We start from the raw sequence: 19,641 nt of genomic DNA, 5'->3' as shown, positions 1-19,641 counted from the left end.
GATCCAGCCTGTCCAGGTCCCTCTGCAGAGCCTTCCTACCCTCGAGCAGATCAACACTCCCGCCCAACTTGGTGTCGTCTGCAAACTTACTGAGGGTGCACTCAATCCCCTCATCCAGATCGTTGATAAAGAATGCACATTGACAGAGAATGCACTGGGAATAAGGATCTTAATATATTTTATTTTTACAAACCCTATAACATTATTTCTAGAGCATTTAATGCAGTTTCAATTGTCATGTTTTTAAGAACGAGTTAAAGAGATTATAGGCTGATACTTCCAACAAGAAAGGCATAAAACATTGTAAAAAAATTAGAAGCTGCCCCAAAAACCTATCAAGTAAAAGATATTTTTAAATGTCTTAACTATTTAATCACCATTCCCAGAAAATAATATATTCTATTTCTCAGACTTTTACTGTAGTCTCCTTTTTATGTAAAGTACTATTCTATGTCCTCTTCATTCATATGTTTTGGAGGAGGAGGAAAGGAAACAAAACAAATGGAAAAATATGAAAAAATAATCATTCCTCCAAGTGAAAACTCTTGAATGTAAGACCCTTCATCTTCAGCATCACTGTCAGGAAATACCAGAGGCAGCTTCTGATCTCAAATACAAGTTAAAATTTGATAGGCAGTTCTTGGCTCACGGAGGTTAAGGAATACAGAAAAACTACTCTGAAGTCTCTAACACAGAATCCCAATGCTGAATGCAAAAAGTTTATGCAGATCCTGCACAGAAATAATTGAACTACACGATAGCTAATACAGTGTGCCCTTTTGACCCATTGTCAACACAGCTTGTACTGTAGTGGCAGAATATACAGTCAAAATTATATCATTACAAGAAAAAAAGAAAAATATATCCCCATTAATCCTGCTCGTGCCTGGTTGCCTTTCCCAGTTATTAACCTTTTTATTCCCATATACAGCATATCTCCCAGCATTCAGTAGAAATCATTGAGGTTATTTTGTATCTCTGGGAGGAGCAACAAGGTTGTGCTAGAGGCACAAGGGTGTTTTAAGTGAGATTTTCAAGCCCATATGTCATCACAGCTGCAAAGCTGAATCATGTTGTTGTTGTCTGTTATTGCCATTATTTATTAGGCTGAAGGGTGGGATTTTTTGCCACGGTTATACCAAATACTGAATTCCTCAGGAACCATGCAGCAGTTCTTCCAATGCTGTATTCAGTTCCTGCCAGCCTTTACAGACAATCTTTTAATATGGCAGTAGTTAAGGAAACAATGCCTCGGTACCTTGAGTATCAAAAGATTTGGTTCACCTTTTATATTAATATAAAAGTATTTTAAAGCATCAATCATAAAACATTCTTTTTTGTCTAAAATTTAGTTCAGTGTAACTGCAGTCCCTAGACATTTGAAAAAACACGACATTAACTCAGTGATCTAATGACAACAGCAGAACCCCTGCTCACTGTTTCAAATCCGAGTCAGATGTTTGAGGATAACAAAGTATTGCCCATACAAATAAACACTGGTTAATCACTTTCAGTGTGCATAAAGTAAACTCACCATACATAGAACTAAAACCAACGGTGTATATTTTCTGTGTGAGCAATCTTTTGTCGGTGTGGACGACAGGTGAGAATAAATGCCTTTCAACTTGCCTATTTTTCATCAGTGATGCAAGGGACTCAAAAATACATGGATATTTCTACATATTCTGTAAAACTTACCTATCTCTTGCAGCCATAAACTTTCCTTAGCTCATATGTATGTATAAAATATAAATAGATGGAAGACAAGAGGTTTGGCAAGGAAAAGCTCTTACAAATATTTGTTATGTATACTTACACACACATAACATATATATTAAGTGTGTGTGTGTATACACAAATATAGAGAGCTTTAGATACAACATCCAAATAAGTGCCAAATTTACAGCTTATAAGACTTGCAGTGACTGCAGAGCAAAGGCAGTTATGAAGTGTTTCCTGCATGAATTAATGAAGCTATATGAATTTCATCAAGTCATATCTTTCAAAACTTTTACTTGTACGTAAATTCAAAAGGAAAAAAGTCTTATAATAGTTTGCTACAGAAGCAAATTTATACCTAGCCATAACTGCAATCATTACACAGTATAGCAAAGAGATTAAACAGACTTCAGTCTCTGAGGATGAGATAAAACAAGAGGATATTTTCCATTACATTAATTGTTATATTTTGTGAGTAGATCTAGCGCAAGCATAACAAATATTAGACATCAGCTATGCAAATGAAAATGCTTTATGATCTACTGATTGCTTCACACTAATTGCTCCATGACAGAGAGCATCTCTAATAAAAGCCCAGAATTAAGGAAAGATTGTTTGTCTGAACATGTACCCAATTTACATCAAGGCAGCTGTCAGCTGAATGATGTCAATTTTGACAACTATCATTTTTAAAGTGCCGGATGCATTGATAGAGAATTTTACCTAAAAGCCTTCCTTTCAAAACTAATGTCCTCAAAGCACCTGGAATAAAATAAAATAAAGGCCACAGACAGAGAGAACCCCTTCTGGTGAGGGGGCAAGTGGACAGGATTAAAGAAACTTTTTTGCAATACATAGAAAACAGAGTGCAGCTAGTGGTACATCCACATGGGAGTACAGTTTATAATGTTGGACACAGAATTACGCTAACACAGTTATGCCACTTCCAACATATGAGTTTCTATCTCTGCAGAGCCCTGCACAGCGCTATTTGAACTTAACACCCTGGGTCAGGCCACTGTTTGGGATGCAAAGAGGGAAATGCAGTGAGACTGCTGCTCCTGCAATCCCCCAAACATTGTAATTTAGGGGCACTGTTTTATTCCAAGGATGGAGAAGTTGCCAAGTTGGAGAGGGTTTTATACAAAATAATGTATCATACTGTTTTCACAGTTTCAAAGTGATCACCATTGCCAATTGCAGATTGCAGGGAAGAGAGCAAATCTAGCAAAGTAATTTGCAAAGTTATTTCCACATAGGCTGGTTTTGCCTTCATTTTCTCCCATATTGATACTGTTAACCTAATGATTGCTCTAACACTTAGCATAACTGGCTAGGACAGAATTCAGAGAAGCTCAAACACTTCCACTGCCTCTTTCCTACCAGAGCATTACAAGACTATTAAACAAGTACATTTTACTTATTAAATAAGTAAATAAGTAAATCCTAAAATAAAGTTAAACTGTGTTCAAAGCAGCAGCTGCTAAGTGAATCAGGCCAGAGCATAATACTATTCATTTTTATCTGTGACTGGTCTGATTCTCTTTCTAATCATAGATCAGTTTTCCTTTATTGCCTTTCTAGTATCTCAATTATCCTTCATTGAGTATTAGTTTTAATCCCCGCTTTTGCATTTTCAACATTTTTTCTGTCTCCTTCCCACTCAAAATACAAGTTTCCCTTCCACAGTTCTGTTATGAAACAAAGCATTAAGACTGAGAGAGGGAAAAGACAGCCAAAATCATATTCTCTTTGAACCAAAGCATTTCCATTTTTAACAGACTCAAGTTTTTTTAAAGATGCTTGAGAAGAGCTTTAAAAAAATAATAATAATAATTAGATGGTTTCTTTGTTTTGTTCTGGAACCATATTTCTTTGTTTTGTCAGGTTTCTTTGATCCTACAAAACTCAGGCCAAAATTTACATTTCTTCATCTCCTCTAAAAATACCCACAGCGTTGTAGCTGCCTGGGCACAGTCTGACCTACCGGTATACAAGAGAAGGTTTTAAAATGCAGTCTATCAAGACATCTATTCCTACTACTCTGAAACTAATTTTATAATCCATCCACATATGATGCTTCAGTTTAATGACTTCCCACAAACCACTGAACTGTTAACTGAGGTTTTATATACCATCAATCACACCCAGGCAACAATAAATAAATAAAGGAAGACAAAATGAGTGAGAGGCAGCTCGGTTAATAACAGCTGGAAATGAAGTAATGATAAAAAGAAAAGGTTATGTTCTGAAGAAAAGAATCTTCCAGAAGGGACAAATGAATAAAGGAGGAAAAGAAGATTAAGTCAAAAATAAGAGAAGAAATATCAAAGATGATAATGAAAAATGAATAAAAGAAACTGGATGAGTTAGGGAGAGGCAAAAGTTTCAAATGGGGAAAATACAACTTCATTTGTTAAAGAGAAACTTATTTCAATGAATTAACTGATTTTTAAAAGCAACTTTTCCTAGAACTGTTATAAAACATGATCAGCACCTCTTTGTTTTTCTTAGCTTTTAAAGCACATACAGCACTTCTGGAATAAATAAAGGACTTTTCCAACATGAAAGTCCAAAAAAACATAAGAACATTCACACCAAACATACTCATCATTTTATCGTCCTCATCTTTCACCTCTGTATTCTTCTTCCCTCCAATCATTATGTGCTGCCTCTTTAATTATAATCTGACTGTTCCCCTGTATCTGGTCACGACCCTTTGGCAAGCCCAGGGAAACAAGCATGCAAAGGACTGGCTCCCAGGACAAAGAAGGAAAGATGTCATCAGAGCAGTGTGTGTGAAAAGAAGTGCATTCCTGGAATAACAAAATTTACCATGTACCTAAGTGGCTGAGTGCAGTCAAAAGAAGCCCATGAGTCATATGAGAAAATATATTTTTTCCTTTAATATCTGTCCAAAAACAATAATAATTGTTTCAGTCTTAATTAAAACAATTTTATTTATCTCTTTTTTAAAAACAGAAAAGTTGCAAATTGAAAAAATTGAAATAATAGAAAACTTGATAGATATTAAAAAAAGGTAAGGACATAAGCTGTACACCCCCAATTCTTACATGTATATAAACAGAATAACAGCCAGAGTACAGTATTTAATCTGGCTTTGCTCTATTTACCAACGGTCATCCTCCCAGTATCAGTTTTGCTTGTTGATTGTTAACATAACCTATTTAACAAAAAGTTATTGTCTCATAAGAGGCATTACTCAAAGAGCTTGGAGAGATCTTAATCAACCAACCACTGAAACTACTTCCTAGCCATTATACCTGACCATCTTCACAACCTGAAAAACAACAAAGTATTCTTTGTACATTAGCAAGGGAAAGAAAATTCTGAATGAAGTCACACCCTTCTGTACCTATACAAACTGCAGCCAGAGCAGCGACTACCCTGTAAACATACCTTCAGGCACCAGGAAAAGAATACTAAATAAGCAGTGTACAGCTGTGACAAGTAGTTTGATCTACATCATCTTGGCAAGGCTGAAGGACAGTGATAAGCTGGCATCCTTGTGCTATGTGTAATTGACTAATTAAATGCAGGCACCCCAACATCTTTGTTCTAAGTACAATAAAGAGAAAAATCAAAATAGCTTGAGTTTCAAAATAGAAGATGTCCTTTCTGTTCTTTACCCTGTAACATATTGCTACAGAGGTTTTTTAACACGTTCTTAGTTATACAAATTATTTGCAAAATGAGGTCAGGTCTTCAAGGAGGTCCTTTCCATCGTATTAAAAAAGACATTTCTAATCCATGCTAAATATAGAGATAATGAAAGAATCTTTAACACACTAAGCACTGCATAATTAACCAGTGAATACTTGAAATAGAACTGGAATACACAGTAAAATTGCTCCTCCTAAAAAGAAAGTTTTATCAACAAACCTGAAAGCATTTTTGTAAATCCCTCAGTCCAAGTTTTCTTCAGTTGGAAGGAAAACTACTAAAATAGGTCTATACAATATGCAACAATTGCACTGTTCTTAGGGCATGTCTTCTAAAATGCAACAGAATGCAATTATTTTCAAAATTCAGATAAAGAAACTCACCTATGGATTTCAAGGCTTTTCTTTTCCACTCTGTCCACTACTTACAACATGAAACTTTTCATGTGTTGGAAATCCATTTGCAGTGTATTCTACATTTAAACATCCACTAGTACAAGAGACTAGCTAGAACATGCAACATTTGCTATGATATACTGTGTGGCATTTGCAAAAATGGAAGTGACTAAACGAACGACCAAATCTGGAATAAGACAGATCCCCCTGGATAGTTTCTGAGCCAGAGTAAACTACAAGTACAGAAAAGCTGTGGGTATGCCTTTCATAATAATGTCCTTAGCCAAAGTTCTTCAGCCTTATTCCCTTCCCTCTATGGTTGTCCAATTTTTTTTCTGCAATACTAGAATACCTGAATTATCAACGGTTCCAATAATTTCTCCACTGTAAACGTCTGGATCTGCAGATCTCGAGGATCAATTTTCAGTTTAATGCTTGGCGCTTTTGTTGACATTTCACCTAGGTACAAAGCAAAAAAATTGCAATAAGCAGTTATTAGCCACGACCACAAGTCTCATTGCCCTCTGTCAGAGACCAGAGACTGCCTATGGGAGTACAGACTTGGTTCCATAACAGGCTTAGGATTTCAAGAGATAAAATTAATTTTTCTGATTCCTCATTTCTAAATTGTGAAAAAAAATATGCAGATACTTGCATAAACTGTAAAATAATAGATTTAAAGTACATATAATTCCTTGTCTTCTCTTCCAGATTTCTAAATTGACCATATATTAAAAAATACACAAGGATAATTGCATTAGAAGACCTTTGAATATAAGTTCTCTAGTAGTCAATAAAAAGGAGCTTTAAAGCAAAAATTATATATTACATTATTGAATTTATCACAAAACAAAAACATTAATGCTATGTGCACAATTCCTGTATCTTATTCCATGTGCCAAATAATAAACATTTTAAGAACAAATATATATACAGCAGCCCTCAAAAGTCCTGGCAATTAATAGCAGGAGAAAGTGAAACATTTAGTTATTTTACACCCTGTAATAACAAATATTTTCTAAGTGTCAAGACAGATTAAGTCAAGAAAGCCTATTACTGAAGTCAATAAGATGGAAGTAAAGCTAAGCAAGGTCTTTAAAGTGAATAAATCATTCATTAGGAGCTTGATCCAAAGTCCACTGATGTTAATTTAAGGGTTTTCACTGAGTTCACTGGGCCGTGGTTCAGGCCTTTAGCTGCAGTGAAATGTGTGTGTGCCAGCAAAGAATTATAACTGTGTTTTAGTAGGAATGCAACTGATTATTGTCCCAAAATAAAAGACATTTTAAATTTTCCAGTAACTTAACTTCCCATAAAACATAGCTCAGCAAAGCCTTTTTAGCCAGTAAAGACTTCAAACACATAAATAATGGATATCTGTCCTTTTTAAGCAGGACTTATTACAACCATTGCTGCTGTATAATAAAGTAATAAGGTACTACAATTGTGCAGACTAAAGAGATATATTGTCACCTTCCGGTGAACCTAGCATTGATTTAATACAACGCAGTAGGTTTAGGGTTTCTATAGCAAGTTGTGTAAAAATGGATCCAAATTGTTAATCACAGAATAGTTATCCACATTTCACTTGCAAGCAAAGATAATATGAATGATAATTAAAGAATTAAGGTTAAAGGTAATTTAGGGTTTTGCCATTCTTAGTAAAGGTTATACAAGTGCCAAGTTTATTCTTTTATCACAAGCTATACTTGCTGCAGCCCTAAGTTCCCACAGATTCAGCTGCATACAGTCAGGTGATAGTATATGTAAAGAACAGATTTTTCAGTTTTAATTCCCAGTCAAAAAGATAAAGAGAACAAAAACGTGAGATCAGACTGACCAGAATTACACTTTTCCTTCCATGGAAATTAATAACAGAAAAAGAACCCTAGAAATGTCAATGCAAACTATTTGGCCATATTTTACACATTTAACTTTTAGATACTTGTAACAAACCCCAAGGAAATAAAATTTGAGACTCCCAAAATCGCCAGTGTCAGTGATTCTCCTTCTGTCCAATGAACCCGTAGGTAGGATATTCCCACAGTTTTGAAATACTCCAGTTTAATTTATCCCTCTGTTGAAGGGAACTGAACCCCCTCATCATTCACTGCTTCAGAAACAAGTGGTGGCTCCTAGTCAGAAAAAGGACTGCAGCCCTTCTGCTAGCTCAAATTGTTATGTATCCTCCCTCATGTGAAGTTGTAGCTATGCAAGTGTACAGACCACACCTCTTATTCACAAAGCCTCATTGCAGCTGTTACAAAGTGCTTTGAGATGGATGACTCAGTATCTTCTGCTGGTTCTGTTCTACTCAATGTAAAATACTTATTTACTCACTGAGCTCAGAACAAAACAGGCTGAAAACACAGCATAGCTGTAGAGGCTGGTGGTTAGGGCATGCTCCCAGAAGGCAAAATACTTTGTTTCCAAACGTTGCTTAACTAATGTTTTCAGAATTTCAGACCAAGGAGAACCACAAGAGACAGAAGACATCAAAAGTCAACAAACTCAAAATATCTACAAGCATGTTCAACATAATAAATGTCCTACTGAATCAGATCAACAGTCCATCTAGCCCAGTATGTTTGTTATGGTCAGGCTATCAATTCTTGATAATACGTTGTATATGCAACAAAGCAAGAAATAAGGCAGGCTCTTTCCATCTGCTGTTTAGTGGAGGAATCACTAAGAGACAAATTCACAATCACCCAGAGGGCTTCATACAACTACAACTTAGGTCATCATGAAAGTGCAACACCTCCTAGTTTCTTTATATTGTGCACATAACATCCTTGGTGAGCTGAGCTCTGCAACACAAGCTTATTCTGACAGCTCAGGCCAAAAACATGCCCGCTCTGTACTCACACAAGCAGGGGTTTTTTTTACTTTTTATTTTATCTATAGCAATTCTTACTGTTAATACGCATTGGTTCTTTATGTATGGAAAATAAAAACAAAAGTGAAAGCAATTTCTCAACCATATAATTCTTTGGAAATACACTAAATATATAATGATGTAAGTAAAGTCTGTAAGCCTCAAGAGTGAGACGTCTAGTACAAAATGCAATCTCAAAGGGCCAACACCTATTAACTGCATCATTTTATTGAACAATGAATATTTAGAAAGGTTCTGTGTCTGCAAAGTAGATTAAAATTCAAGCTTTCTTATAGCTACAGCTATAGTTATTTCCAGCAACATTTACTATACTAGCAAGGGAGCTATCAGTAACCTGGAAGCCAGGTTCCCATCGACGTTAAGACCTCCACACAATCTCTTGAATTAAAGATATCAAATGCTAATGGGAGATCCTTTTTAACCCATTAAAGTAAGCTTTCCTACAGTTCTAATAACTTGCTCTGAAAGCCACAAATGTCTGTCATTCACATCCCTGCTCTTCTCAGTTAGCTTCAATTCCAAACTGCATTGCAATTTAATAGCTTCTTAAACTGCCTCTCCCATAATAAAACAGTAGTGCATGCACCTTTGGTTGACTCTGCAGTGTCAGCAAATAGTGTGTCATGCCTGTGCCTACCTGTCAGCATGTTGGTGCAGCCCATGAACATACAGCAGAGAAGCATCCACGCTGCTGAAAAGCTGTTTCTGCTGTGTCCACCCCTGAATCAAAAAGCCTTTTAATTCAACAAGATATTCTCCTCCAGCTTCACTGGAATTGTGTCAAACCACATCATTTCACACTCTTGAAAAGACAAACCTTTTTTTACCATCTGCAATTCACTGGTTCTGTAAATCTTTGGCCAACACTTTAATGAATCTGCCTTTTATTCACATTAAAAAATATATATCTTTATGATATTGCTGGTTCACAACCCTTATCTTTGACATTTTCACAAGCCTCCCAGTATATGGGTACTTCCTGAAATCCATCACAACAGTTGCAAATAGATGTTATTGATTGTGCTGTGAATTTTTTTCTGGTCAAGACATACATCAGTTGCAAGGGAACAGGTAAGAACTGGATGGAGATAGCACTTCATACTTCTATTGAGATTTGAAGAAATAACTAGATGATTTTCAGGGTTTTTTTTTTTTGCAGATACACTCACGCTTTAACTTCACAGTGGATTCCCCTCAATTCCTTGATAGAAGGGTGTTAGCAACTGCTTTACTCAAAATTCAGAAATAAAACCTTTGCTGCTTGCAGCAAGAGCTGCTCTCCATTCTCGCAGCACACCCTCCTATACTACAGGTCATGTACAATGATCAGATCTTTTCTAAAATTTGGCAGATAAAAGCATAGTTGTAATTATAGTCACTTCCTCTTACTAGAGATCACTGTGCTCCAGAATCCTACCACTGAGCAGTCTCAAACTTGGGAAGTGTTACAAATCCAATCCCATTTTTGCAGATCAGAAAAATGTGAATCCATGTGCTGTGACTTTCCCTATTCTGGGTTTTTTGATTGTTTTGGCATTTTTTTGGTTTTTTAACCTTAGTATATTGTCTAACATAAGCATTTTTATTCTTTGCTTGAGCCCTGGCTCAACTGGCTTTTGAACTCCACAATAGCTTTTTAGTCTCGGGTCAGGCCCTTAACTTATCATTAACTGAAAGTCAATTGCAAAAGTTATTGTTTCTGAAAATTTCAATTATATTCTAAGGTATAAATAACCTACTTAAGGGCTCACTTGCTGATTCTAGTCTTTTTTTTTTTTTTAAGTAAAATTCTAATACTTCCTGAAACTTCCTTAAAGCAGCCAAAATATGAAAACAAGCTTGCAAGCCAATGCAGCGAAAACTACAAAATCTTAAATTATTTTGATACCGTGACTACATATTTTTAACTTACCAGGCTCTCTTTACTCTTATTTACCATATTAGCTAATCAGTATTTAATTAGAATTTATTTATTTTTTTTAATCAAGGCAAGGGTAATAGGTGATAGAAAGATAAATATGCAGCTAGTAAAGATCATTCTGGGGTTTTCTCTAATATTTCCACTTAGAAAGTGAACTTCTGTCCTTCCAGATCATATTCATTAGGACGACAAATTTTGGTGGTTGCCTCAGGAAAAAATTAGAATCACAGTCCATCTTCTTTTTTTTTTAGAATGCGTATGTCTACTCCAGTATAATATGCCCTCTAATTACAGTAGGGATCTTGACTGCGAGATATTTTGGTAAAAGGCTGCTATAACCTCACACTCGGTTATATTAACCTTTACAGTAGGCAATTTCAGCACTGCAGACCAGCAGCTCTTACAACACTTAGGATGTTAAGCATGTGTCACAAGATACAGTTGTGTCTCAGAACAGTCAGAAAAGCAGCCACCTGCACACTCCTACCAAGTGCTCCAAACTTTAAGATAATGAGAATTTTGTCTTTTCAGCAGACATGTCCAAACTGAAACTGCTGAGTCCTTTGGTGTAAGAAAAAAAAAGACACCGGAAAAACAGTCAAAGTCTGTATCCATCTGCAACACAATGTGAACATAATACCTGCAGCTTTTAAACAATCTATAAGTACACTGTATACAGACATAGATAAACTAATTAGTGTCAGAAAGCAGAGCCAAAGATATTCTGCACAAATTAGAAAATGTTAACTTTAGGATCCATTTCCTGCTAGATCGTTAGAAAGCCAATAGCACATCACTCACCTATCCTAGAATATATATGGTCCATATTCAGCACTAAAGCAACTGTCTATGTAATTTCCTTGTGTTAGGAACTTCAGTGCAACTGCTATGGCTCACTATTTGGCTTCTAAGGCATCTGCAAGGGACTGCCTGACAAGCTCTCCAGTGTATTTCAGGATGACTGACAGGACACAGTGGCTGCTGGAGGGGTGGCAGGGGGATGGGCATCCTTAAAGCTATATACTAGAGTAGAAATATGTCAAAAAAATTTAAAGTTATAAAGCTGTTGAACACCTAGATTACATGAAACATGTCGTTACTGATACTTCTGGTGCTTATTCTCGTAATTTTCAGCACAGCTACTGTTTTCCCATACATTCTGATTGTATGCCAACTTCTGTCTCGAGGCAATGACTCAGTCTCAGACTTTTGAGCTGGACAGCAAAAGGATTCATAAGGCTCTCACCCAGTAACTTGGCACCAAATTTGTTTTCTTTGGTTTGTTTGGGTTTTTTTTTCTGTTGTATGTTACTCTACACTGACACACAATATATTATCCTATCCATATCATAAAATGCACAGGCCTATTACCTTCTAAAAAACAGGGAAGACCAGAAGAAAATATTAAAGCAAAGTAGTCTGGATTAGTATTTTTAAACAAGATACACATGGACAGGACAGCTGAGGACTTCCAAGACATGAAACGTTGCTGAGGATATGTAATTGAATATGTTTTATCATTTGTTCTTAGTTTCAGTATTTATTATACAGCTTCATCAACTGGTGCCAACACCACTCTGGGAATAAAATTTGTTAGTCCTTCTGCTACAGAGTCAGTACAGCAAGTGCAAATCAGGTTTTACAGAAACCACAAAAACAGTTGCTGCGTTTTTCTTTAATCCTCTAGCTGATACATGAAATAAGATATTCAGAATGCGAAAAAGTACTAGTTCTGTTTGCAATACAACAGCATGGACTTTCTTTGCTTGAAGACCTGCTCTACTTTGTGGGCCAGACCATGCCCTGGAATGGAGCAATACCTCTGACACCTGGGAAGGATCTGGCCCATTTAACACCAGGGTAAACCTATTATGCACCTGCCAAATTATTTTAACTTCCATACAAAGCTGTCAGGTCACACTCTAACCACCTCAGATTTTATCATTTCTTATCACTAGTAACAGGAAACATGTCTGTTAATGCAAAGACACAACAAAGAAAAGAGCTGGAGAATTGAAGAAGGTGGCAAGATTCAGATGTTAATAACATGTATTCACTGAAGGCAACTTTATTTAAACAGGCTTTGCATTTAGGTGTAGATTTGCAGTGAAAAAACTGGAAGATAATTTTTAATGCTGAGAGAAGATGGAAAAAAACAAAACACTTTTTTTTTTACATTCCTTTTCACTTCCCTCTGTGTCTACTTTCTCCCTAGAGCAATTTTTTATCTATTGGCCAATTTCAACCACATCTGAAAAACAGCTGAAATTCCCAAGGACACAAGATTTCCACCAAGTTCTTCAAAATAGTTCTCAGCATAAACAGTGTCATACATCATCCCTTATAATGAATCTACCAAGGAAAAGAACACAGCATGAGCCTAGTTCTTGCTGGATACCAGAGAATCCACATGGCAAGGAACAGGTTATGACTGACCTAACAGCATGAAAAGCTTTTATTAAGGTTTATGGAAAAAAACGTTTGAGATGGGGGGAAGCATTACACCTCAATGAACTTGCCTCATGCAGACTTCCTGATGTCTAGTGAGATAACAAATGAAGATTTTTCCCAGGGTTATAACATTTAGAACATGCTCTCTTTTCCTTGTTTAATAGTCATGCCTACTCCTTCCACAGTGCATTCCAGCAAAGCACTTTTTCAAGCAGAGGTTGTCTTGCAATATCACATAAGGAAATAGAATCACAGAGGAAAAATTATTTACTCAAGATCACATAGAATGCCAGTGGCAGAATCAGAGATGGAGTGCTGGGATACAACGACCTAGTCACTACAGCACCTTACTCACACTTTCTTTAACTGAGGCCAATAAACAGGCTAAGAAGAGTAAAATGTTTCCAAATACCATTTGCACTATAAATCTAAAGAATATAATCTCATCTCCCATACTCACGTCAAAGTTACCCAGATACTAGTATTTCTTATTCTTAGTAAGGTCAGCTAATACATTCTTCTTCCTTAAACATATCATCAAAATTACTGCCTTGGTTGAATGCACGCACTTCCAGCCAGTTGCGACACACTGATGAATTCTAGGAGACGTTCCAGCAGAGGTGTGAATCCTACGGCCTGACCAGCTACAGAACTTTTGGCTTTGCACTAGCATGCCAGACACCGCTTTTCAACCAACAGCTATCCAAAAATGTGTGTTAAGGTCCCGAGCCTACAGCCACAGCAAGGAAAATCTTCTCCACGGAAGTGTAAACACGGACACTTGTGAACCTGACAATGCTCTCACTATATTAGCAGTAAACTAAGTAATTCCATTGATATCAATGACACTCTAGTGGATATACACCATTATGGGTGACAGCAGAATCAAAACAATCCTGCTTGGTTTAGAAATGCTTTACCAATCTTATCTTCATAACACTTCTTCCAGGTACATTTTTGCAGGTATTGGAGATTTTGGTCTCGGAACAGCAGTTGTAATATTTAAGATATTGAAAAAGCATTTACTTCAAAAAAGACAAAAAAAGAAGGTGGTGTGACATCAGATGGCACCATTTCAGTCAAAAAGAACAGGTTTTCATTAATACTCTTTGGATCCATTTCAATTTTTTAAAGAAAAAAAATAAATCCTTTCACATGAGTCTCTGTGCTATTTTCACTGCATGCACTTTGAGCATGGAACAAGGATCCCTCTCTGTCTAAGTGGCATACAGTTCCTACATGCATCGCTATCCTGGGCTGGTAATGATAGGTTAAGAAGGTCTGGCTCCAAGCCCTCCCTTTTGTTATCACTTCTAAAGTGTTCCTATCTCTATTCAGAACCAGAGACTCTTTAAATAAAGTTCAAGTTGACCTTCCACTAAAAATAGGATATTGTTCAACTCATTAAAAAAAAAATAGACAACAAAAAAATTCCATGTGCTACTAAAACGTTTTTAAATTTTATTTTTGTTAATGCAATCCCCTCATTCCCCCTTTTTGTTATTTGCTGAGGGTTATCTATTGCAACATTACACTATACTGTTTTGCTTAACAAAGGTCTATCTCTTACTCAGTTGCAATGAGGTGAAAAAACATGGTTTTCCCTTCTCTGTGTAGGGCTGCTACTCTTGCCAACTGATTTTGTTGTTTCATACCCATGCATTGCCCCAGGATGCTTCACCATCACGTACCATTTTATATAATTATTTTCAAATTGATACAAAGTTTTGCATTATTTTTTTTGTCCAGTGACCCAAATAGTATAATTCCCTGTTGTCTACAGACATGCACAAAACAACCCCAAAATTAAGGGTAGCATATGTGATTGACACTTCTTAAGCATATATTAATTTTAAGATATGCATGAAAATAAAAGAGAGATGGTTCTCAGAAATTGCATCATTTTGGATGTTGGCAAGCAGCTCGTTAGCTAGCACCTACAAAAGCACAATCTAAAAAACAAAGGACAGAAAAACAGTATTTAAGCAAAACCATAATCCCACCACGCCATGCCTGTATACATGGACAGACCTCTGACATGCAGGTTAATTCTTCCAGTGGGCTTCCCAGTGCTGCACAGCACCTTATTTCCTCTATCAACTCAGACAACCAGATTCAAATCAAAATGTGGCTCAGAAGAAAAACCCTACTTAGTTGATACATCGTTTCTGGTGAAACAGCTTCAGAAAAAAAGACTAAAGACATTCCTGGCCATTTTGACCTCCACTCTCATTCCAACTCAAAAGGATTTGGCTAAAGAGCAACCATAAAAAAAACAAAACCAAAACCAACCAAACTTTGTTCCAAGGTGGATTAGTTTCCTAACATCAACCAACTGATTAGGAATAGGAGAGAACAGCAACAATTCATTATGCATTTTTTCTAAATGCCTGTCACCAAGCCTAATTCTTTGCTGTTGGATGTCTTTTGGGCTTCACCAGCTCTGAACATAGCTTTTATCTTTTATAAGAGGAATCCAAATGGATTTTACATAATGGAAAATTGTCTTAATGTACATAAAGTTTTTTAAATATGCTGAGTGTTATATTGAATGCAACAGCCCTCCATTACCCCTCACTTATAAACAAGTGCCTTTTATAGTTTAAAATAAAAAATAATTGTATAAAATTGCCTTGTACAGTAATTCAGTATTTTCAACACTGAGGTGATAAACGTAGATTTACATAAACCTTCCTTGAATTAGATGCAAAATCCAGCAAAGTACCAGAAGGTGAGTTAAACTTTTTAAAATGACAGCATCCATGCAACATTTTATCCTTCCTTTTCCGATATTCCAATATGTTTTTTCATATTTGGAAAATACACAAACATATTGCACAACTTTGGCTACTGGCTTCAAGTGACAAGCCCATGATGATTTAAACTCAGAACATTTAAAAAATCACGTTTAAAAGTTCTTTTTCTAGAAAGTTGGCTAAGAAAACCAGCTTTTTAAGTCAAACTTTTGAGGCAATTATTTGATTAAGCAACTATAGTTCCATTCACAGCTTCACGTACTTTCACTAACTGGAAAATTCCCTTCATTCCTCTTCAATCTTACCTTTTGAATCAGGATTCTAACAAGAGATCCTAGAAACAGCTCTGTGAAGAACTCCTCTTGATGCAGCTTGACTCCAGAGGCACTGACAGTGAGACAGCAAATGGTTACCTGTCATTCCTAGTCTATGAGAAACAAAATAGGAGGGGAAGAGAGTCAAAATGGGGAGGGCAGTACCCATTTGGGACCTCCTCCTAAACTGTTAATTCCTGACTTCCACTGACAACTTGCTACTGAAAATACCACTTAAAGAAACCCCAAGCTCATTCCTAGTCTTGCAAACATAGTTTGGCACTGAGCTTTCAGACTGTAAATCAGACACCATTGAAGTCAATGGCAAAGCCCCCTCAGAAATCAGTGAGGTTTAGGTTGAACATGAGAGGGGAAAGAGGAAGAAGGAAAGCAAAGGCCATTATTGTAAAACCCAGGTCAAATATAGTTGCAATGTACATATCATAAAAGTTCATACAAACCATGCTGTACCTGACAATCTTCTTCATTTACCTTCAAAAAATACTCAAAACATACTTCCAGATTGATAATCTCACATTTATAAGATTTTTCCACCAAGGCAGCCATTTAAGAAATGGACATGAGTGAAGTTTTGCTAATTTGCTATTATAGCAAATTTGAGTACCCTGAAGTGTAGTGTGCAATAGTGCTCATGTAAAAAAACTCTGGAAACTCCGAAAAGGCAGAGGCTGCTCAATACTTGTATCTATTCAGCTAGAGACTCTATTCTGCCGCTTAAGATCTTAATGATCTTAAACGATTCAGTCTGAAAATTTGTATGAGGTCCATGTGTCAGGCTGAATTTTCTTTTTGGAAAATTTCAACCACAGCAGTTTGGCTATTTTTAGTTGATTTAGAGGTAAAAAGGGCACTGAGGGCCTGAAGGTTGAGGTAATCTGACACCAGCTAACAGCATTGGAGAGGCTCAACTAGAAGGAAAAAAAAAAAAAAAGAGAGACCTGAGGAATGATTACATATTGCGACTACTCACAGGTGAGGAAAAAAAACAAGACTTGGACAGACATAAGAGACAGTACTGAAATAGTTGGGGGAGGGGGGGAATCACATTTGGGCCCTGTTGTGCAATGGCCAACTGATTTCAGTAGCATCTTCTGCACTTAAAGCTGCATAGAAGGAAAAGATTTGAAAGTCAGATAAAAGGTCTATACAGAACATCTTACAGAAGATTTTGTTCCCCTGCAAAAGCATCAAACATTATTCATAGAAACTAAGCAGACTTTCCTAGATGATATAATAATTTATTATGGGGAAGTGTACATGGTATTGCCATGTTAAACTTACAATTTTATTCATAATTCATTCCTCAGAATTTTTTCAAGGTTCAACCTTGAAAGATAATCCTTTCTTTGCTCACCTTCAACTCAGAAATTTAGAAGGCATGAACGACAATAGTCAGAGAAGAAAGCTTCTGGACTAAGAAATATTTAACTTTCTGAGCACTATATTAAAACTATGTGATGCAATCCAAGTCTAAATCTTACTAACTGCAGTTAGTATTTCTCAGCATTTCTTAGCTCTCTTATTTACTTCATGAATGTTATTTGAAAATTAAGAACAAACAAAAATGCAATTCACTTAACTGCAAGATTCAGTATAGACAAGTGGAGTTATGTAGATGATCCCTATAACACTTTTTTTAATCATTAGATCTTTGTAACTACATCAGTGCTTCATTTACAAAGCAAATTACTACAGTGGTGAACAGAGATCCTCCTTATTTTAACAGGTACACTAAGGTGAGATGTGGAAAATGCTAGTTTTATTTAAAGTTCTTTGTCCTGTCATCTGCATTATCAAATGAGGAATGGGATTCAGTTGCTTAAGCTAAGCAGCTAGTGCCATTTTAAATACTGTAGGGTATCCATCATAAAAGCCTCTAGGCTACCACAGGTCTCCCGTAGACTTCAACCACATATGCCAGGGCTGGATATGGAGATGCTTTATGAGGCAAAAATTGTCTAAAATGGCTCTAGACAGCTATGCTCAGGCATCTGAATCATTCGCGAGTTGTCTTTATCTTAACAAATCCTCCTATTAATTTGTTGCTATAAAGCTTTTCCACTTGAACTTGGGTTTGATAGGTCACCTGTGAAAGCAAGTGGTAGGCACATGTCATTACAAGTAAGCATTGCAAATTTTGAAGTTACGCAGTACCCACTGCAAATGCCACTGCAGCACCAATTCTTAAGTACCGTTAAAATGTTCCACACACAATATCTAAAAATATGTTAATGGTATGGATTACTGCAAACTACTATATACTATACTTTTCCACCTTGGCTGTCTTCCAGATTTCCTTAACAACCTTCTTGTAACCTTGTCCAAGCCTCTTTAACATTTGGTCTCTATTAACTCCTTATCTCATAACTTTACATCTTGCTAAATTTGAGCCTCTGACTTCTATACCTAACCCATCTTTCACTAACTTCACTGAGCAGTTTTAATCGGTTGTTGTGCAGTGTTTTGCTAGTCAATCCAACCCGATGGCATCCACACAGAAAAATGAGTTCTCACCACAGAAATACCAGTCATTTTGCTGTGAAAACTACATTAAAGTAATCACAAGATAAAACTTGTTGGAGTTTTTCCTCAATTCCCTTGTTCTATATCTATATTTATTTTTAAAAAAAGGCATGTTTTTAGATAGATTAAGTTATTCCATTGTTCAAAGATCTCTGTCCTTTTCTGTTACATTTAATAAATTCACAAAATAGGTGATCACTCCTTCAGGTACTTACAGAATTCATTAGCTTCTTATAGTCCAGCAGTTTGGCAATTCCTCTGACAAATTACAAGAACTCTATATGCTGGAGCCATTTCATTCTCTCATACCAAGGGAGTTTAATCTTCAGTTTTTAAAACAAAATGAAGCAACCAAACAGCATATCCATTAAGCAATATCAAAACGTTTAACCCAACGGAGAAAAAGAAGCCAACAGCAACAAGACACAAAACCCTACTCCCAACCCTTCTTTCCCTCCATTTCTCTCTCCAATTCATGCTGCTTGTTCAGAGGGATTACTTCAAAAGCTCTGGTAACTTCAGGGCTGCAGTCAGAATTGGCAGGTTTTGAACAAGGGTCTTGCCACCCCAAACCAATAAAAATAAGCACCTTGTTACAAAAGGCCTTGAAAGCGCTTTTAAATTTTGCTGAGGCAGTTGCTGGTAAAGGTTGAGAGGAGTGTTTGCACTAATATGCCAGAAACAGGGCAGCAGAGGTGAGTACATGCATTTCCCTGGCAAGTGGGCTGGCAAGATGGATGAAAGCAGAAGACGCTATACTAAAAGACATCTGTCAAAACCCCTATATTGAATATATTTTTGCCTACTTACATGCTCATACCATTCATGCCACAGAAGTCAGTTTAAAATCCCAAAACAGCTCTGAACAAAAAGCAACCAGGTCCATGAAACACCAGAGTATTACCATTGTATCTAGAAAAGCCTCTCTGAGCCACATTCTCTCTTCAGTAAGAGGGGA

At 36.5% G+C, this 19,641-nt stretch overlaps 1 protein-coding gene across 1 annotated transcript in view; it reads right to left on the bottom strand.

Moving 5' to 3' along the window:
- The window catches only part of CTNNA3 (catenin (cadherin-associated protein), alpha 3), a 561,928-nt gene extending 550,402 nt beyond the window's left edge, over positions 1-11,526 (bottom strand). Inside the window, exons 1-2 of the mRNA XM_009325826.1 lie at positions 11,420-11,526; positions 6,151-6,257 (exon numbers count right to left, since the gene is read on the bottom strand). Of these exons, the coding sequence (XP_009324101.1) occupies positions 6,151-6,257; positions 11,420-11,444 (132 nt within the window). The 5' untranslated portion in view covers positions 11,445-11,526. The remainder of the gene's footprint in view (positions 1-6,150; positions 6,258-11,419) is intronic.
- Between the last annotated feature and the right edge of the window lie 8,115 nt (positions 11,527-19,641).

This window comes from Pygoscelis adeliae, unplaced genomic scaffold (genome assembly GCF_000699105.1).
Source record: "Pygoscelis adeliae isolate BGI_AS28 unplaced genomic scaffold, ASM69910v1 Scaffold4, whole genome shotgun sequence".
NCBI classification, from domain to species: Eukaryota; Metazoa; Chordata; class Aves; order Sphenisciformes; family Spheniscidae; genus Pygoscelis; species Pygoscelis adeliae.
Note: the sequence above shows the minus strand (reverse complement) of the source record. Positions and strands in the feature narration are given on the sequence as shown.